The sequence below is a fragment of the Salvelinus fontinalis genome, chromosome 6 (assembly GCF_029448725.1).
Source record: "Salvelinus fontinalis isolate EN_2023a chromosome 6, ASM2944872v1, whole genome shotgun sequence".
Classification (NCBI taxonomy): domain Eukaryota; kingdom Metazoa; phylum Chordata; class Actinopteri; order Salmoniformes; family Salmonidae; genus Salvelinus; species Salvelinus fontinalis.
The window spans coordinates 51,469,330-51,491,006 of NC_074670.1; the positions used below are offsets into that span (position 1 = coordinate 51,469,330).

The window sequence follows — 21,677 nt, forward strand, 5'->3', positions numbered from 1 at the left end:
ACCATGTCACAATCACATGCTATTTGGAACTCAGACATGTCTAACTTGCTGATTCGTTGAACGTGGCACGTGTGTGTACGTTTCCTAGTTCCGACTAGTACGTGAACGCAGCATTAAGCTTATGCTTCCTAGTCTAAACAGTTCTGGCATATATTCGGATAAAATTTGGCAACATTTTTGTTCATTTTAGTCTTCGCTGTTCGTGCACACATTTTTTCTTGAGGCAAGTCGAGTTCGGTAGTGGAAGTCTACACCCCTTCATTGGTGATTGGTCATAAATTCTACTCCTAATAAGACTGGGACATTGTGTTTGTTGTCCTTCAATGAGAGACAACTAGTTTTAATGCATATTTCACTTAAGAAATACTGCACCAAAAATCTTAGGTAGATGTAAAACTGCTCGACTAAGACCTCAGCAAAAATGTATGACAGATTTCTTGATTTACTTTAGATTAATTCAGACTATTTCGAGGAAGTGTTTCTGGCTATGTTGTTTCTACGGTGGCTCATGACGAACAAACAACAATAATTTTGCCGCTTTTTTCTTGTTTTTCAAATTAAGGTTTTTAGGGAGTATAAGCACAGACGTTCACCTAGTTCCGCCAGGAGCAAACCGAACCTATGTATGCAGACAACTTTAGGCTTTGTCTCATTAATTTAATAATTAGTCAGAGGTTGCATTTACACAGGAAATCCACATTTTGATATTTTTTTTCACTAATTGGTATTTTGACCAATCACATCAGATCTTAACTCTGCCATATTGGGCTAGGCTCGTTCCCTCCAGTCTGGTCGCTTCCTTGCCTTTTCTCTTTTTGACCAATGGTAGGTCTTGATAATTGAAAGACTACTAATTGGGGAAAGTCATTTCCACTAAATAGGTAATCGAAATTAGACATAATAACAGAATATTTGTTAAATGAGAAAACCAGCGTTGATAGATTTTCACAATGGTTTAATAAACTAACATTACACTGTGACCAATAACGTGAATAAAATAAAAAAAGCAACAATCAGCCTTTATGCATATGAATGGCGGGCAAATACTTATGAACATACAAAACCCCAATTAAATGTTTGGCGAGAAGCCATTAGTTTTGTTGAGGCCGAGGATGTCCGAGGAAGGCACAGTACAATCACATGGCAGCAGGCACTGTCTTTGTTGCTTGATTACCAAAAATGTCCAGCTGCATCAGTGAAAAAAATTGTTGCTCGCTAGGACCATGAAAAAAAAACGTTTGGCTGGAGCTTGTCTGAGCGGTTGGTTGTGCATGTACATTTAATGCTGATTGGTTTTGATTTGCCCACTATAGTGCTGCCCGGGTAGATGTTCAGGCCCATACTGAACACTTGTCTTGTCACCAACACACACACACAGCAGTTTCCATTAGAGATAGTTCTTTATGGTTGTGTGGTTAGGTTCAATGGATGAACAACACCTTAAGATAGGAAAACATAATGTGGGAGTCCATCATTACCATAGATAGATGGACTCATCTCTGTTAATGTCTTCTGTCACAGCCATTATAGCGTCTGTCACAGCCTCAATGGAACTGCCCATGCTATCTCCATTTTGAAGATGTCAATTTTCTTCTTCACGATTAGCTGATCACTCCTGAGGACCCGGTAGGACATGACTCCAGCAAGGTTACCAAGAGGGATCAGCAAATGAAGTTGGAAGTCCCACCCAATTGACTACATTAAAATGATGGAAGCCCTCAATGGAGCTGCCCATGCTAATACGGCCTTTTGGCCACTAGAGGCCCCTATCATTCTGTATAGACATTAGGCAATACTTGCTTCTTCTCGCATCCAAGCGCCGATTGGTTGGATAAACAGCGGTGTGAAGGCTGATTGTCAGGGCTGCAGGGCAATCAGATTGAGAGGGCCGATCTTTGTACAATCAGCCTCACCCCACACATTAAACAGATCAGAGTGAACAGTTGCACCTAAACACTGCATACATTTCCTTCTGAGGCACAACCCTGGATCAGCAAGTGTAAAAATATGTATCCTGCTGGACATTCTTTTAGCCATCGATCAACCTTTATTTCACAAGTTAAAACAAAAAACATCCTACAATAGTGTTGCAGTAGAGAAGAGATGTTTAGAACGATTATGTGGCCATGGTGGTGAGAAGCTAGGTTGGGAGTTTTCCCAAGAAGATCGGGGTTAACATCCCTGCTATTGCAGCAAGTGCCATGGAAATCTTTGATGACAATTGAGATTGTATGAAAATTTGTCCCCGAATACTCAATCATAATTCTTTGCAAAAATACAATTCTAGTGTGGAATCATTCCTCAATCAAGATTTACTAATGAGTTGTCAAGTACATATACATTAATAAAAAATGTATTTTAATGGAACGTAATATAATTGTTTTTTTTGTGTTTGGTGAGTCAGGTGGGCCAGGTTTCCCTTTGAAAATATAGAGATCAATCTCTATAACTAAGAAAAACTGGGGGCTCTGGAATAAGTATTCAGAGCCTTTGTCATTTTCACATGAGAAATGTACACCAAATTATACTTCACCAAGCAAAATTCATGAGTTAAGGAAGCAAACTTCCGTTACTGAAACAACGCAGTATTCTCTAATTTGTTGTTAACTATTACTAAATCATTAGTCTTGCTGACTAAGCCTAAAGTCAAATAGAAAATGTTCTTGTTTCAAAAGGTTTACACAAGGTAGCTTACTAACTCACTCGTTTCATGAATTCACCTTCTCCAACATCTGCTACAAGTTAAATGCTCTGCATGTAAGTATCCTGACAGCTTCCCCAGACATAGATTACAAATAAGATATGTATATATGTACATCGTATTTACAGAGCGTTCCAACACAGATGCAGTTGTTAAGGAGGATGTGAGGGGAGGCCCCCTGTGGAAGAGGCAACGTGAGCTCTAGTGATAAAGCCAAAGAGCCAGGGGGTGTAGGGGTGGGGGGGCTGGGCTGAGTAGACCATCATTTTCATCCCCGGGCTGCTATAGAAAGGAAAACAATTCACAGGTAATTCATGGCCTCATTAGCATCTGAACATTAGTTGCCATTTCTACAGTCGCCTTGCTAAACTTTATGTAGACCAAGTCTTCAAATAGTCTAAACAAAAGAGGCACATAGACATAGGCTTTACTTGTTGAACAGTAATGTTCTATAACATAGTAGCTACTAGGGGGGAAAAAAAGAGTAGGTCAGTTTTAGGCTCCAATGCTATGGATGGGTTAACAATCTATCATAGAAAAATAAGAAGTGATATGATTTTAGGGGTATGTTCCATTTGACCCATTAATGACGAAGCATTGGCCGTTTGAAATCAATACTTTTTTAAAATCACGATTGAAAAACTAGTCAGTGATTCATAGGCTGTATCACAACTGGCCGTGATTGGGAGTCCCATAGGGCGGCGCACAATTGGCCCAGCGTCGTCTGGGTTAGGGTTTGGCCAGGGTAGGTCGTCATTATGAATAAGAATTTGTTCTTAACCGACTTGCCTAGTTAAAGATAAAATAATATAGAGCAATTGCGTTACCAGTATCAGTGGTATTAGATGCAGACTTTAGGGTGCTGGAGATGAGAGCAGTTGATGTACACTGCTACTTCAATGTAATTACATGTAATTTGTCATAATAAAAAATAAAAAACTATGGGTGAGATACCAACAATGGTTAGCAAAACAATGAAAAAGCCTGCGTGATATACAGCATGTTAGATGCTGCGCTCTAGGTCTCACTTAGTGCCCCCTTGAAAGCCTGCATGACTGGTTTGAGTCAAAATGGGAAGTAACTAAGTTATCTCTACTAAAGATGAATTGTGAAGATTACCCCATGCATGCAACCAGATCATGCCAACAGTTACACTTGCATTTACGCAGAGAAAATGAACAAAAGAGAACGTTGGACAGGTGCTGATTGAGAAAGTAGAGGCAAAGCGAAGACAGATGTTTGCGTGTAAATGCATGGATGTATCATTGGTAACCCACTATACCAAATCTGAGTAGTTTTTTTTGTTTTATGGGGGGGGGGGGGGGGTTATCACAATAGTATTAGTACGAATAAAAAGCAACCTTACCTTATTCACACCTAAGAAAAGGGGAAAGACATTGTAAGACACAAAAACGTGTGACAGATCAGTGATTTCAGGTACCTTAAACCACTGCAAAATCAGGTACCTTAAACTACTGCAAAATGTATATATATATATATATACACACATACACTACCGTTCAAAAGTCTGGCGTCACTTAGAAATGTCCTTGTTCTCCATGAAAACATACATGAAATTAGTTTCAACAGGAAATATACTCAAGAAGTTGACATGGTTATAAATAATTATTTTTAATTTAAATAATTGTGTCCTTTAAACTTTGCTTTCGTCAAAGAATTCTCAATTTGCAGCAATTACAGCCTTGCAGACCTTTGGCATTCTAGTTGTCAATTTGTGGAGGTAATCTGAAGAGATTTCACCCCATGCTTCCTGAAGCACCTCCCACAAGTTGGATTGGCTTGATGGGCACTTCTTACGTACCATACGGTCAAGCTAATCCCACAACAGCTCAATAGGGTTGAGATCCAGTGACTGTGCTGGCCACTCCGTGATAGACAGAATACCAACTGACTGCTTCTTCCCGAAAAAGTTATAGCATAGTTTGGAGCTGTGGGTCATTGTCCTGTTGAAGGAGGAAATTGGCTCCAATTAAGCGCCGTCCACAGGGTATGGCATGGCGATGCAAAATGGAGTGATAGCTTTCCTTCTTCAAGATCCCTTTTACACTGTACAAATCTCCCACTTCACCACCACCAAAGCACCCAAAGACCATCACATTGCCTCCACCATGATGACAGATGGCGTTCAGCAATCCTCCAGCATCTTTTCAGTGTCTCACAAATGTTCTGATTTGTGATCCGAACACCTCAAACTTAGATTTGTCTGTCCATAACACTTTTTTCCAATCTTCCTCTGTCCAGTGTCTGTTCTTTTGCCCATCTTAATATTTTATCTTTCTTGGCCAGTCTGAGATATGGCTTTTTCTTTGCAACTCCGCCTAGAAGGCCAGCATCCAGGAGTCGCCTTTTTAAATCAAATTTTATAAGTCACATGTGCCGAACACTTACAATGAAATGCTTACTTACGAGCCCCTAACCAACAACGCAGTTCACGGTTGACGTTGTGACTGCTGTTTTGCGGGTACTATTTAATGAAGCTGCCAGTTCAGGACTTGTGAGGTGTCTGTTTCTCAAACTAGACACTCTAATGTACTTGTCCTCTTGCTCAGTTGTGCACCGGGGGCCCCCACTCCTTTCTATTCTGGTTAGAGCCAGTTTGCGCTGTTCTGTGAAGGGAGTAGTACACGCCGTTGTACGAGATCTTCAGTTTCTTGGCAATTTCTCACATGGAACAGCCTTCATTTCTCAGAACAAGATTAGGCTGACGAGTTTCAGAAGAGAGGTCTTGTTTCTGGCCATTTTGAGTCTGTAATCGAACCAAATGCTGATGCTCCAGATACTCAACTAGTCTAAAGAAGGACAGTTTTATTTCTTCTTTAATCAGAACAGTTTTCAACTGACCTAAGAAAATTGCAAAAGGGTTTTATAATGATCAATTAGCCTTTTAAAATTATAAACTTGGATTAGCTAACAACATGCAATTGGAACACAGGAGTGATGGTTGCTGATAAATGTGCCTCTGTACATCTATGTAGATGTTCCATTAAAAATCAGCCATTTCCAGCTACAATAGTCATTTACAACATTAACAATGTCTACACAATATTTCTGACCAATTTGATGTTATTTCAATGGACATTTTTTTTTGCTTTTCTTTCAAAAACAAGGACATTTCTAAGTGACCCCAAACTTATGAACTGTAGTGTAAATACATATACTTTGCATTTGGAAAGTATTCAGACCCCTTGACTTTTTCCACATTTTGTTACGTTATAGCCTTATTCTATAATTGATTAAATAGTTTTTTCCTCCCCCCTCAATCTACACACAATACCCCATAATGACAAAGCAAAAAGAGGTTTTTGAATACATGTTGGCTAATTTATTATAAATAAACTGAAATCACATTTACATAAGTATTCAGACTTTTTACTCAGTACTTTGACGCACCTTTGGCAGCCTCGAGTCTTCTTGGGTATGACGCTACAAGCTTGACACACCTGTATTTGGGGAGTTTCTTCCATTCTTCTCTGCAGATCCTCAAGATCTGTCAGGTTGGATGGGGAGCGTTGCTGCACAGCTATTTTTAGGCCTCTCCAGAGGTTTGATCGGGTTCAAGTCCAGGCTCTGGCAGGGCCACTCAAGGACATTGAGACTTGTCCCAAAACCACTTCTGTGTTGTCTTGGCTGTGTGCTTAGGGTCGTTGTCCTATTGGAAGGTGAACGTTCCTGAGCAGGTTTTCATCAAGGATCTCTCTGTACTTTTGTCCATTCATCTTTCCCTCGATCCCAACTAGTCTCCTAGTCCCTGCCACTGAAAAACATGCCCACAGCATGATGTTGCCACCACCATACTTTACCATAGGAATGGTGCCAGGTTTTCTCCAGACATGACGCTTGGCATTCTGCCAAAATAGTTCAATCTTGGTTTCATCAGACCAGAGAAACTTGTTTCTCATGGTCGGAGTCCTTTAGGTGCCTTTTGGCAAACTCCAAGCGGGCTGTCATGTGCCTTTTACTGAAGAGTGGCTTCCATCTGGCCACTCTACCATAAAGACCTGATTGGTGGAGTGCTGCAGAGATGGTTGTCCTTCTGGAAGGTTCTTCTCCAGAGGAAATCTGGAGCTCTGTCAGTGACCATCGGGTTCTTGGTAACCTCCCTGACCATGGCCCTTCTCCCCCGATTGCTCAGTTTGGCTGTGCGGCCAGCTCTACAAAGAGTCTTAGTGGTTCCAAACTTCTTCCATTTAAGAATGATACCACTGTTCTTGGGGACCTTTAATGCTGCAGACATTTTTTAGTACCCTTCCCCAGATCTGTGCCTTGACACAATCCTGTCTCGGAGCTCTACGGACAATTCCTTTGACCTCATGGCTTGTTTTTTGCTCTGACATTCACTGCTAACTGTGGGACCTTATATAGACAGGTGTGTGCCTTTCCAAATCATGTCCAATCAATTGAATTTTACACAGGTGGACTCCAATAAAGTTGTAGAAACATCTTAACGATGATCAATGGAAAGAGGATGCACCGGAGCTCAATTTCGAGTCTCAAAGCAAAGAGTCTGAATACCTATGTAAATAAGGTATACGTAAAAAAAAAAAAATCCATTTGCATTATGGGCTATTGTGTGTAGATCAATGGTTTAAATTGAAAAAAATCAATTTTAGAATAAGGCTGTAACTTAACAAAATTTGGAAAAAGGGGTCTGAATACTTTCAGAATGCACTGTACATACATATACACACAGTATTTATATTCTTTAATGTAAAAATAAAATGCTATTCCTTGCCGGGAGAGATGGATAGAAACCGTTAAGGATCAGCCAGTCCTTCCCACCTACTGCCACCAGCCTCTTCACCACACCCACCCAGTCGGAACCCCAACCATGCCCATCCTACTTGCGTACTTTTCCAGGAACATAGTTCCGGTCAATGGACTCATCCTGAAGGAACATGTGCAGACAGCGCTCATTCTGGGCCAGGGGATGACCTGCAAGTCTGGTGATAGAGGAGAGAGTAGCAGGTTTCAGTTAAATAGCAATCATAATTGATTATTAGTGGAGTCAAAGGCAGATGGCTGGGAGTTCATTTGATAATGAACTGAAATGGAGACACAGCCATACAGAGAGAAATACTATAGACAGAAACGATACACACCTGTTGATGAACTGCTCCAAGCCTACCCTCCGCTCCTCAATGAAGGACTCCTCAAAAATACCCTCATCTCCTCGGAAGGGCAGCTGTCTTTTTAAAGCTTTCCCAGGGAGAGGGGGCACCACAATCTTTAGAAAGCACACAACTTATCAGTAACTTAGTCACATACAAACTTTAATGTATTAAACATTTCTGTTTAGATTAGTATTATACTGGTCCGACATACAAACAATTAGTTATGCAGTGTGTAACTACCTTACTGTCTCTCTCCAGCTCATTCTTCAGCCACTCAAAATCACTGTACCTTCTCCGCACAACAGAGTCCTTAAGTTTGAAGATGGGAAGATTTGTCTGCATGTGAAAAAAATGTATATTAAATCACATTAAATGACAGAAATCCAGGAGTGGCATTTCCAGTACAGCATTCAGTGACATGGTCAGACATCAGTGCTTACACCAGAACCCTTCACCGATGAATAATTTGATCAGCATCTTGTCTCTGAATCTGTGAAAAACACTGTTCAGTTTTTTGACACTGGTGTGTGGTGCAGCGTCTAGTGATAATGGATGGTTTATAATGCAACCACATCTTTCGAGTAGGGAAACACAGAGAGATTGTCGCATTAATGTTGAGATTTGTAGTAGTAAGGGTATACAGTAGATATTTTTTAAATTTTACTAGGCAAGTCAGTTAGGAACAAATTGTTATTTACAATGACGGCCTACACCGGCCAAACCCGGACGACACTGGGCCAATTATGCGCCACCCTATGGGACTCCCAATCACGGCCGGCTGTGATACAGCCTGGATTCAAACCAGGGTGTCTGTAGTGACGCCTCAAGCACTGAGATGCAGTGCCTTAGACCACTGTGCCACTCGGGAGCCCAGTACACATGTAGTCTCTGTTCAGCATGCCCTAGATCTGGGATTTAAGAGACTAGCCCATGTACAAACAGATCTTTCTAATACCATGAAAGTTTAACACCCTAGTGGCTGGTTGGTCTATCTCATAACTACAGTGTTAGCTGGCCCAGTACTCTCCAATCTTGGTCCTGGGGATTCCAAGGGTGTGCAGGCTTTTATTCTGGGTTGGAGAAAAAGCCTATACATCCTACAGAAATCAACAGAGTTTAATAAAAGAGCTATAGCCCATGCTAGTCACTATGTTATCTGGCAGAAACACTGCTACCAAATTAACACAGTTCTTTCACATACTGGCTATTTGATGTTGATGGATCTTAGCAACGACTGCATCAGGAATTTGTATATAACGATTATTTCAAATGACAAAGAAGTGAAAGGCTAAGCATTTGAACAGCAAAAAGTCCAGTCTCTCGAAAAACCGTCCCACCCATGTTCCCTCATCATACTAGCGTCACCTAAACTAGGCCCTGCCAAAATCACCAAAATCACCGGCCCCGATTTCAATACTGCAAGATAGTACAAACCTAGAACACTCACCCGCATTCGCACTTCATAGGTGGTGAATCTGTTCCGGCCAACTCCAATTGTTTGTGGGTCATAAACGTCGATTTCAAGAAAATTGCTTGGGGGGCCATACGCATCTGTGAGATCCTGTGGTTTAGAGTTTAATCGGCGAGTATCTGCAACAGTGGGATCCGACATGTTCGGCTTCAGCTGCGGCTGATCTCGAGACGACACAATTGCGAAGGTTCTTGTTCCGCAGCCAATCGAAACAGAGGAAACACATTCCTCTTTTCCCAAGTATTTACCGGCGTTTACTTTGACCAATTGTAGAAGAGAATGAAACAATTGTGCCAAAATTAAACGAGTGTAAAACAGTAATCATACTGACAAAATGTGATTAAAATATTATCAATGAAGAGAACGACTGTTTATCATTTTGAAGTCTTACACATTTACAGGACGGCCTATTCTGTTGTAAAATAAATAAATAATTGTTTCCAAAATAAAGACTTTTAGGAGTCTAAATCAGACCAGATGTATATTTTTACTGTACATAGGTCTAGCTCTACTGTAGTGTAACGACCCTGGGTTTATAAGCGCGGAAATCGACTCTGCCGCACGAGCATGCTTTGCGGCACGTTGGATAGCGCGCCGGACTTCGGGATAGAAGGTCGAGGGTTCGAGACATGCTCCCTGCTGTTTCATCACATTATATTATTATTCTGCTTACATCACGCGCTGCATTCGATAAACACTCCCCAAACAAAGTTATACTCTAAAATACACTGGGAATTGTAGTTCTTGTGCACACTGTCAGATTATTGTTTAAATAAACACACCGTAACATGCTGATTTAGGCTGATTTTAAAAATTCAAATGAAACGTGTTGCATAGAACACATCGAACATTCCTATGCTTTTCTAGGTTGGTACCGATATTCTTGAGAAAAAAATATCATACTGAAATGAATCTTCTTCACAGATCTTTCTGGACACAAATCCTTATTTTTGAATGTCACTGTACAACAATGGTAATTTTAAAGTAACCTGACTACGACCAACTTTTTTTTATGGCAGTATACCGACAGACTGGGACGATTGGTGAAAGTTTGAGTGTCAAATGAAAGAGGGATGCATGTGCTTCAAGACTAGATTGGAGCTGGAAAGATCTGTAGCCTAGAAGTCTGGGCTACTTGGGCAATTGAAATCTGATTGACCATTGTTGGGTAACTTTCCAGCTTTGGTTTAGGTGTGTAGGTGGTGTGTGTACACTTTAGGAAATGTTACACAATCCTGATTTAGCTCTTTTAGCTCGACAGACGTTCGTTGTTTACATTCGTGCTTTAAGAAGTCACATGACTGACTGCATTTCCCAGCAGTCCTCACCACGCAAGCGCAGTACACGTTTTCTGGCAGTGGTAAACAGACGTCAGAAGGGAGTCTTCGCCTCGAGTCAAAACTAAACAAAAAAAGATATACGATGAATGAATATTTGGACATTCAGAATAGCCACAAGTCAAGCAAAACTAACGATTGAAATGGGGAGAATTCCAAAGGAAGGTACTGAAGCCTTTTTTTTCGACTTTTGAGAGGATTTTAAACTCCAAAATAACTGGAGTTAGCCAGCAGCTAACGTTAAGTGGCTATCACGCTATTTTAAAAACTACGTTTGGTGTGTGGAGTCGAGCCGAGGTGGGAGAGCCTAAACTCCAAGAAACCGTGGATTACGAACCGTGCTTTAAATTGGTCACAAGACGCCGACTGATCCAATTTTAGGCACACTCTTAAGGTTTGTGCTCGCGCGAGCATCGTGTGCTGCTGCGTGTTAAGAAACATGGCAGATGGTGACACGCGCTTGCCCGCAATGTGGAGGAGCGTGAAAACTTGAATCAGAAAACCACGGACTTTCTGATTCATTTGTTTCTTCTCATTTTGTTTTACAGACCACCATGATCAAACTGTTCAGTAAGGTTTTGCGCTCAACATTTTATTTTTGTCAGTCGACTAAAATTACTTAGATAATACTGTAGCCAAAGAAGCGACAGCCAGCATAACATTACTGTTTTGACATCAGAAGTAAACGTGTCATTGCTTAGATAATCATATATTGCAGATTTTTTACTTGAAACATTGACTATTTTATTGCAAACTCCATGAATCCAGATTTTGTATTCATTCTAAGTAATATTGTTTCACGGGGAGCAGTGACAGATGTATGTTGAAATGAAAAAGTTGTTGTTTACTAAATTGCTTTGAATTTGGATATCAATATTCAAAGTAATATTATATCAACTCCAGTGTTCTATTGAAGCTGGAGGTTATTTCTACATGCGAAGGAGCGAGGCAGCACGTTGTTTACAAGTGCAGACGAAGGCACAGTAAACCTAGTCGGCTTTTTTGTATCAGTGACCCACTGTGGTAATCCTCATTTGTGGGTTATTTGCAAAGTATATGTATTTGAGGGCGACTTTTATGTTATAATGTTAAAGCTAAAAACAAAACAAGTCAGTTCAATTTATAGTGTTGTGAGAGCAATAATTTTATAGCTAACGTTACTTTTACCTTCATAAACATCGAATATATTTACATTTTCCACAACAAACTACCAAAACTAAACCGAGACAAACGTTTATATATATATATATTTTAAGTATATACCCCACAGTAACACGTTATGTGGGCCATAAATTGCATTGGTCTCTGATTGCAATCCAGATGTTTTGGTGTGCATTCCTCCCTGAGTTCTCTTTGTTCTTTTATACAAACAAAGGAACCGTCATCACAGCCCTCCTCTGCTCTATGTAAATCGGAAGGTTTATGATAGTTACTATTAAAGGGATTATTTGGGTCCCCTAATCTCCAATCTCAGGATTAACACCACTATACTGGTGTATCCAGATTATTGTTTCTCTCTTCTACTAGTCCCCTTAATAGAGAATGGAACATAGCGTTTTGGTGTAGATAGTTGAAGTTTATAGAGAACTTTTGGTTATACAATAATTACATTAGACAATATAGTCTAACTTTGAACATAGACCCCTTCTTAGATAAGAATAGGCCTACATTTTGGTGTGCCTATTACAAATACATGTCCCCAGATTACATTTTACATTAGTCATTTAGGGGAGCAACTAGGGTTAAGTGCCTTGCTCAAGGGCACATCAACAGATTGTTCACATAGTTGTCTCAGGGATTCAAGCCTTCAGTTTACTTGCCCAACGCTCTTCACCTATGACCCTACAAAAGTACAATATTGTTATTTTGATTTAAAAAAAACATTTTGTTTCAATATTTCAGTCTCACTATTATTTACCTTGATGATTTATTTGAAGTATTATCTCTTAGTTGTCTACATTTAGGATAGTTGTAGCAAACAAAACCTTACAATGGAGGGTTCGACGGTACCCATGATTGACCCAGATTTTGAGCCGCAAAGCAGACCTAGGTCGTGCACATGGCCGCTCCCCAGACCCGACATCTCAGCTGTCAAACCGGAGGTGGCGGACGGCCCTGAATCTTCTGCGGGAACCCCGCCCGCCGACGACGATAAGCAGGAGCAACAGCAAATCATATCCGAGCCTGAGAAAGTTGTGGTCACAGAGGGAGGAGTCGTAGCCGGAGTAGGTGGAGCCACACCCAGAAAGGGATCATCCCGGCGCAATGCATGGGGGAACCAGTCTTACGCGGACCTGATTAGTCAGGCTATTGAGAACTCTCCAGAGAAGCGTCTAACCTTGGCACAGATATATGACTGGATGGTGAAAACTGTGCCTTACTTCAAAGATAAAGGAGATAGCAACAGCTCAGCAGGGTGGAAGGTAAAAAAACATGCTCATCATTATTGTTATTCACATTGTTAGAAACATGTTATACAGCCCATTTGCTGTGAACACATGATACATTATTACACTGCATTAATTAGTGAATAATGGAAGTTATTGCTTGAAATCTATCGTCAGACCAAGTTGAATGTTTTCTGAAAATTTAACAAGGCACCAATCTTAAAACCCTTTTTCTTGTCCCCCCTTTCCTCTAACTCAGAATTCAATCCGCCACAACTTATCACTCCACAACAAGTTCCTGAGAGTTCACAATGAGTCCACAGGCAAGAGTTCTTGGTGGATGCTCAACCCAGAGGGGGGCAAGACTGGGAAAGCCCCCCGTCGCCGTGCTGCCTCCATGGACAACAGCAGCAAACTGCTGAAAAGCCGGATGCGAGCCAAGCAGACCAAGAAGGCAGCAGCAGGCCTGGGCGGGACCACTGGGGGAGATGGCGACGGGGGCGCAGACAGTCCCAACTCCTCCCAGCAGTTCCCTAAATGGGGGGTAAACAGTGGCAGCCCCTCATCCCGTGGTAGCCTAGACGACCCTGACATGTGGACCAGCTTCCGTCCACGCACCAGCTCCAATGCCAGCACCCTGAGTGGCCGGCTGTCCCCCATCGGCCCCGGCCAGGAGGATGAGGATGACCTGCCTGAGGAAGGTCTACTGGGCTACTCCACGGGCAACCTGCCCCCCACCCTCACTGAGACACTAATGGAGGAGCTGGACCTGATCGATGGCCTGACACTGATGACCGAGCAGCAGGGAGGGGCTAGTCCCAGCACAGCCCCACCGGCTCCCCCCACCCCTCTGCCCTCTGCCTCAACGCTGCTTCCCCGGGGCTCCGGGTTCCCCTCCTTCCGTCAGCTACAGCCATCCAACATCTCCCAGGCCCCCAACCAGACTGGGGGACAGTCCTCAGGCACACAATGTGGCAACAATAACAACTCCAAACCATTAAACTATGGTAACTCTCTCTTTAACCCCATGCCCAGCCCTGGCTCCCGTGGGACTGGTCTCTATGGCACCCATGTTCCCTCCAGCTTGGAGGCGTTGCTCACCTCAGACTCCCCGCCTCCCAGTGATTTCATGATGACCCAGGTGGACCCCCTTATGCCCAGTCCTAGTGGAGTGGGGATGATGGGCATGGGGGGTCCCATGGTGGGAGGGCGGCCCAAACCAAACCAGCTGTTGCTGGGGAAGGGGCTTGAGCCAAACACTGTGGCATCCATGAGGATGCAGTCCCAGCTCCAACAGCAGCACTCTCAGCTGGGCCTGGGCATGATCCTGTCAGGCATGGCCCAAGACTCTCCACAGCTCTCAGCCCTCAAAGCTCAGCATGCACAGCTGCCAGGTATGGGGCCTCACCACGGAGGGGGCCTATCCAATATAGGAGGAGGTCTGCCAGGGATAGGCCAGTTTGGAACGCCGAGCTCCTTCCTACCAAGTCAAGACCGCTTGCCCACTGACTTGGACATTGAGATGTTCACAGAGAACTTGGACTGTGACGTTGACTATATCATCAACAGTGACCTCATGGATGGAGAGGGCATTGATTTCAACTTTGACCCCATAATGCCAGGTGGGCAAAGCTACTCTGGCCCTGCAACTACGCAGAGCTCCGCCCACAACTGGGTACCCAGCTAACTTCTCAGCAACCTTGCAGTGTTAGCCAGGTATGCTGAATTTTATCCTTTCAGGTTCTAACCTCTCTAACCTAGTTTTGCACTGTACAACTAAACCACTCTTTTTTTTACCCTTTGCTTTCTTTATCCTCTTCATGATTACCCTTGTTTCCCTCTCACCCTCACTCACTTCCTGTATCCCCTGCTTTGTTCTGGAGATTAATCAAGAAGATCATAAACTACAATTTGAACATTTGTCTTTTACTTGTCGTTGCAGGTAAGGATCCCCAATCACACACAAACTCAACGACACCTACAACCTAGAACACACCTGGTGCATTCATTCCTAATCCTCATCTCCCTATTGGCTGAAGATCCAATTCCGAAGCAATTTTTTTAACCTTTGTGCTTGTACTTTTGACGAAATCAGACCTCAGACATCCATGTCACAGGCCATCCATGTCCCTGCCCCTAGTAACAGTTGCAACTTTTGGGGACTTTGCCGTATTTTTTTGAGGATTTGAGATAAGTATGACAGAATTTATTTCAGGTGAAAAGATGAAGCACAACTAACAACTCTAAGTTAATATCACAATGAATATTATTACTATACCAAAGTAGTTTTAGGATTGATATGGTACACTTCCTTGATGTCTTTGATATTGAAGGTGAAATGGACAGTGCACACAGGAAGGAATTGCCAGTTTTCATATAAATTGTTGGTGGTGAACTATTACCGACAACCACCAACTTGGACATGAAATGAAGCTGCTGCATCTTTATCTATGGAGGGAATGAAGTTCCAACACACTCCTCTGGACTTTCCTCAATTAAAATATTGAGAAGATGATACGAGCAAAGGCTGATGATGTTAAGTCATTGGATGAGACCAAGTTGAAGATGTATGATTTGACATTGGGCTCCGCATGTTGACCAGACGTAGTCTAACATTTGGTCGCTTGGTGGTACGAAACATGTGCTTCTGTTTCTTTTTCATTGACGAGACTGGAGCTGCAAAGTAACTACGAGTTATGTCAGTAGTAATTTAACAGTACAGGGTATGTGATATGCATTTACCGCTTGGCATTCATGACTGCTCAGTGTGTGCTAAAGAGCAGGGTAGAAAACACTTATGTGGAGTTTTTTATTTTCTTGATGTGCAGTTACACTAACAATGTGAAGAAAAGTGATTTGTGAGCTTTTTACAGGGGGCATTCAAAGGTAATTGTATTTGCCAACAAATTATTTGGTTGACCAAGTGTTATATCATTGAAAGCAGTTTCCCTCCACTGCTTTAAGGGCCGTTTGAAGGTTTTGCAGAACTGGGTTGTGTTTCAAGGCACTTGGGAGTATTCCTGTCATGTGGCTCCTGTACTCTAATGGCAAAATAAGAGACTAAACCAAGTTCGGTTGAATCATTTCATCAAAGAAAAGAGGCAAGGTTGTCATGCTATGCAGATCAATCAGGAAAATTCAAAAGAAATCTTGAAGGAAATTGTTAAGATCTCTTGAAGGGTTTTGCATTTAATGTTTTCCTGCAATGTTCTATCCCTTAAAGTAAGGGAAACTGGGCCTTCATGTGGGAATATTTTCTCACTGATAACTTTGTTATACATTACTAACCATCTTTTTTTAAATTAATACAACATGTGAGAAGTAAAATATTTGACTAGTTTAATATACAATTTAGATGGAGGTTATATGTGAAATATTAACATATATGAATATATTTCTATTACTAATCAGACGTTATGGAGAAAAACAATTTCAGATCATTTTGAACGGTCATTTTCTATATATTCTTTTATTTTTGTAAAAGATGAGATGCATGTAGATTTTATACATAACCAAAAGAACACTAAGAATTACATGGCAGATAGTGGGTGCTTGGGACAAAAAATACTTTAGTGTAGATAAGCTTCGCAAGTGGAGCCAAAGAAAGAAAAAAGAAAAGAAATTTGCATTTTAACAAATGACAAGGCAGGTGAGTTGAGGCGAAGTACATGTGTGGATATACCAGTATAACTTGATTTTCCAAATTGACGAGCCACTTAGTTAATTTTACTTGATTATTGTGAAATTTAAATCCAAGTTAAAACCCGCACATGTTATTTACACAGTGGAGGACATTTAGCTTTCAGCAGTGATGCTGAATTCACATCTCAAATGATGCAGCAATTAAATCTCAGGGTCATTTAAAAAAAATAATAATGGAAACATCTTCCTTAAGGGAGTAATCAGATAATCATCAGAATTACATTTATTTTAGGTAAATTTCTATGTTAAAATACAAGACTTGAAACCAACAGCCCCTCGTGTTTTGCCATTTTCTTAATCGTGAGGCATCCTTGACACAAGGGTCTTTGATTCATACCACTTTCAATTTAACACGTAAAAATATAAATTCAAATTTTACTATCTAAGATGGAAATAAACAAGAGATCTTTAGTCATGTATATCATAACAATAGTCTCGTTCGAGGTTGTTAAACTGCCAATATTGAACACTATAGCATGTTATTCAATAGCAAGATGCACCATGTCATTTTTCATGTTTTTTTTTTCCTTTTGAAGATGAGTTTTGTGTTAGGAGAAAGTTTGTATTTAAATACTTGATCACGACAGAAGAAAAGGTTTCATTTATTGTAAATGTTTTTTGTGTTGACCAGTTTTTCATCTGGAATGCATCCTAGATGGAGTTTGACATCCATTATTAATAATTTCACTGTAACCATGTGAATACTTTAGCTTTTCATTTGTATAAAGCACTCTTTTTCGCACAGATTTTTCTATTGACCGGTGCTAGTTGTCATTTATGACATACCCTAAGAGGGCCATAATGCAATGGGTGCATATTTAGATTCTTTCAGGGCCTTGAATCATTTGTATGCAGCACAAGGATATTTTAAGTGAGGTAGTGATTAGTTAAAGCTGAAATATGTAACTTTTTGGGCGACCTGACAAAATTGGCGTCATTGTAAGCAAGTCTAAGAAGTGGTAGATCTGTTCTATGTGCACTATTTCTATTCTTCCCGTTTTAAGTTTCATTTTTGTCTTTTACTTTCAATTTTGTACACTATCTGAAAATATAATTTTTGGTTATGGAAAATATATTTCACAGTGGTTTAGATGGTACAATAATTCTCTACACTGCGTGATTGTTTTGTCACAAACTGAAATTAGGCAAGCTATTAGAATTTTAGCAACCAGGAAATGGCGGCGCGATTTCTGCATAGTGCATCTTTCAAGAAACAAACCTTTTATTTTTCTGTATTGTGATCCCCAAACGTTGTCACTTAAAAATAGTTTTGAAATTAAAGTGAATACTGTGTAGTTTGAGGTATTTTAGTAATGATGTATGAAATGTAAGCAAAAGGCAATTAATTTACTGGTCCCATTGATGTACAACAAATCAACTTGGTTGCTGTGATGGATTCCACAGAGTCATACTATTGTTACCATTATTGGCCGGGTCTTTAAGACATGTCTTCTGCATCTTATGATGGGTGTGAGTGTTTGATAGGACTGTGTGAATGTGTCAGTGTTGGACAGTGGTGTAACTTGTGTGTTGGTGGCTGTTTGTAAAAGCACAGGGTATAGAGGACATCCTTCTCATAGACTTTATTTGCTCGGTCATGCCTTGAGTAATCTGCTGGAGTTTCAGCCACTGTCACCTACAATTTATGGGCTTTTTACTTTGTATCCCCTAGTCCCTGTAATATTTCCTCTCAATATTTTTCTTACATTTCTTTAATACTAATTTTCTTATAATAAAAGTAGCAGTTAGTAATTTTCTTATTTTGAAATAAAAAAAATGGCCCCACTTTTTGATAATACAGCATTTTAGTATGTGGACAGGGTTGAGTAAGTTTTTTTTTTATTTTTTGTAAGGGGGGAAGGGGGTCAGGGGTTGATAAGTTGTGCATAGCCAATATGGGTTGATTTACTTTGATTAGTTTTGGTCTTATTACTACAGGAGGACATTTGAATAAAAAAAAAAAAAATCCCATATGTCGATCAAATTATTTATCTCATGATCACTACATAACAAACGTTGTTTTGTCGAGATCACGAGATAATCAAAAGGACCACACACCATCCATTCCTTTGTTCAGATGCACGATAACCACCATTAAGGAGCCCTGTGGCTGCATTTAAGCCCTGAACGATGTCTGACATGTGCGCCACCCCCAAGACCACAGCCAATCGCATGCAAGGAACAACACGGCTAACTTGGCCAGTCTTGTGAGCTAGCTAAGTAGTCTTATTAGCTAGCTAGCTTGTTATCTATGCAGGTTGTTAGCATGCATAACTGATGTGTATCATTTTAAGGGACACATTTACCGTGGGTGAGCTCCATTCCTAACAGGCTGATCAGATGCAATTTCAGCCTCAGAGGCTGATAAGTCAGGATGCTGCCTTGTAGGCTGTTTCATAGGTAAAGCTCCTTGCAGGCAGATTAGCTGTCAAGGTGCTTTATAGGCAAATTAATATCTGATCCAGGGGCTGAGCTCAATTCCTGGCAGGCTGATTAGATTCAATAGCAGCCTTAGAGGCTGATAAAACAGGATGTTGCCTTGTAGGCTGTTTCAAAGGAAGGCTCCTTGCAGACAGCCAACAAGGCAGCATCCTGACTTATCACTCTGAGGCTGCTTTTGCATCTGATCAGCCTGCCAGGAATAGAGCGCACCCACGCTTGATCATATACATAATGCACTGACTGCTAATCTGCCTGTATGGAGCTTTGCCTATGAAAAAGCCTACAAGGCAGAATCCTGATTTATCAGCCTCTGAGACTGCTATTGAATCTGATCAAGCTCTGAGGCTGAAATTGAATCTGATCAGCCTGTCAGGAATGGAGCTCACCCACTGTAAATGTTTATTATCCATAAAACATGAAGTGTCCCTTTACAATTATACACATCAGTTATGCAAGCTAACAACCAGCATAGATTATTTAAAAAAATTTACGAGCTATCTAGCTCGCTCACAATACTAGCAAAGTTAGCTGTGTTGTTGCTCGCATCCGAATGGCTGTGGTCTTGGGGGTGGCACACAGCCTGGGAGACGGGGCTGCCTGTCAGGCATCGTTCAGAGCTTAGATGCCCTACGAGAGCTTAAAGGAAAATTCCACCTAAAAACTATATTTTGGTATTTGTTTCATTAGTCCATTGTGGACATAGTCCAAAATGTTTTGCTTGGCAGCAATCGTTTAAGATATGTAACTTTCAAAATAGGGAAATCATTACATTTTGCATCATACAGGATGATTTCTGTATTTTGAAAGTTACATCTTGAAAACTTCATTGCTGACAAGCAAAACATTTTTGAGTGTAGTTTTCCTTTAAAACATATGCGCTGATCCACGGTGGGCTCTGCCGCTTCAACCATACTGTCAATCATTAATAAGCCCACTCCTATTTATAGAGTTTCTCGTGATCTCGACAAAACAACCTTTGTTATGTCATGATCATGAGATAAATATGTTGTGATCTCAACATAACGAGGGAAACATTTTAATTATTGATATGTCTGTTTTCTGGACATCCATATATTTCTCTCCTAATCTTATTTTACATGTTGTAAAGTCAGCCAGAGATAACGTTGAACACGGTTCTGGAAAGTGGAAATAAACTTTAAACTCTGTTTAACTCATTTAGCCAAGTAATTATTTTATTTAAAAATGTCATTGGTTCACTAATATTCACATGTATATTGTTCATGAACTTAATGGTATCAAAGAATATAACATTGGGATGTAATTTTTTTAAACGTTTTAACATTGATTCAAAATGCTTAATATATGCCACTAGAGGGGGTACGTGTATAGAAAAAGGATTCTCAGACGCAAGTCCAACATTTCTGTGAGACTATAATGGATTAACATATGTTATCCAATAGCAGCTACCATGTTTTAATCATGTTACGAGGGAGGGAGGCCTTTCAAAGTAATTACAGATGTATGTAGGACATTACCTTATGAATTAATTCAGGCCTCTGTTGCAACCTGTTGGTCTATGTTTCTAAGAATGGGAGCAAGTGAGGACTGGTGGGACTGGAATGGAGAATAAGAAAAAATCTGAACCCAATTCCTTCATCTTTCATGCTGTCATTTATCATAGCTGGAATCAGTTATACCCTTAAAATAAATCATACTGACTGCTCTATTTTAGTGACAAACTATTGAAATGAAATCGAAGCAACCCTAAACGATCTCACTAATAACACTTCTGTGCCAACTATTAGCAATATGCATGAGCACAACTGCTTGTTTGTTTCATATTGCACAACAACATGATCGGTTAAATGTGGATTTCTCAGTAAAGTGATCACGGGGGTGAGGGATAAGAAGGGAACTTGGCCTACGGTCAGGGATCCGTGATGAGTTGATTGCAGACATGCTCAAATCACCCTGCCATCTGTCTTCGGTCTCAGATGCTGTTATGGATCCAGGCTAGCCTCACCCTTACTCTGCCTCAATGACGTAAGACAACCATCTTTTTAACTGCAAGGACCTTCTCCTCCCTTTATTTCATATTTTTGTAAATATGCTTCAATGATATACAGTGAGTATACAAAATATTAAGAACACCTGCTATTTCCATGACATGGACTGACCAGCTTAAAGCTATGAACCCTTATTGACGTCACTTGTTAAATCCACTTCAAATCAGTGTAGATGAATGGGAGGAGAGAGGTTCAAGGATTTTTAAGCCATGAGACATGGACTGTGTATATGTGCCATTCAGAGGGTGAATGAGCAAGACAAAATATTTAAGTTCCTTTGAATGGGATATGGTAGTAGGTGCCCGGCTCACCGGTTTGTGTCAAGAACTGTTGCACTGTCAGATTTTTCAGTCAACAGTTTCCTGTGTATCAAGAATGGTCCACCACCCAAAACAACATCTTGGGCAAGAATTGTGTGGAACATTTGACACCATGTAGAGTCCATGCCCTGACGAATTGAGGCTGTTCTGTAGGCTAG

General features: G+C 40.8%; 2 protein-coding genes across 3 annotated transcripts; one reads left to right on the forward strand and one right to left on the reverse strand.

The window, feature by feature from the left end:
• Positions 1-938: 938 nt before the first annotated feature.
• On the reverse strand, positions 939-9,928 carry LOC129858067 (sorting nexin-12). 2 transcript variants are annotated; one of them, XM_055926986.1, is made up of 5 exons: positions 9,281-9,928; positions 8,074-8,169; positions 7,822-7,946; positions 7,572-7,662; positions 939-4,078 (listed from the first exon to the last, which is right to left on the reverse strand). In XM_055926986.1, the coding sequence occupies exons 1-5, from the start codon at positions 9,443-9,445 to the stop codon at positions 4,073-4,075; spliced, it is 483 nt and encodes a 160-aa protein (XP_055782961.1). In that variant the 5' UTR covers positions 9,446-9,928; the 3' UTR covers positions 939-4,072. The 2 variants fall into 2 exon arrangements, with proteins under 2 accessions (XP_055782961.1, XP_055782959.1); XM_055926984.1 differs by lacking the exon at positions 939-4,078 and having other exon boundaries at positions 4,085-7,662.
• A 710-nt stretch (positions 9,929-10,638) lies between these two features.
• On the forward strand, positions 10,639-20,343 carry LOC129858065 (forkhead box protein O4-like). The gene is made up of 3 exons (XM_055926982.1): positions 10,639-13,064; positions 13,288-14,744; positions 14,971-20,343. Exons 1-2 carry the CDS (start codon positions 12,633-12,635, stop codon positions 14,713-14,715), a joined length of 1,860 nt encoding a protein of 619 aa, XP_055782957.1. The 5' UTR covers positions 10,639-12,632; the 3' UTR covers positions 14,716-14,744; positions 14,971-20,343.
• Positions 20,344-21,677: the final 1,334 nt, after the last annotated feature.

Excerpts from the sequence above, each read along its gene's own strand:
- LOC129858067 (XM_055926984.1), bottom strand. The coding sequence starts at position 9,445 with ATGTCGGATCCCACTGTTGCAGATACTCGCCGATTAAACTCTAAACCA. Across the intron at positions 8,170-9,280 it reads CCTATGAAGTGCGAATGCGG|ACAAATCTTCCCATCTTCAA; the intron begins GTGAGTGTTCTA and ends TTTCACATGCAG. Across the intron at positions 7,947-8,073 it reads AGCTGGAGAGAGACAGTAAG|ATTGTGGTGCCCCCTCTCCC; the intron begins GTAGTTACACAC and ends TGCTTTCTAAAG.
- LOC129858065 (XM_055926982.1), top strand. The coding sequence starts at position 12,633 with ATGGAGGGTTCGACGGTACCCATGATTGACCCAGATTTTGAGCCGCAA. Across the intron at positions 13,065-13,287 it reads ACAGCTCAGCAGGGTGGAAG|AATTCAATCCGCCACAACTT; the intron begins GTAAAAAAACAT and ends CCTCTAACTCAG.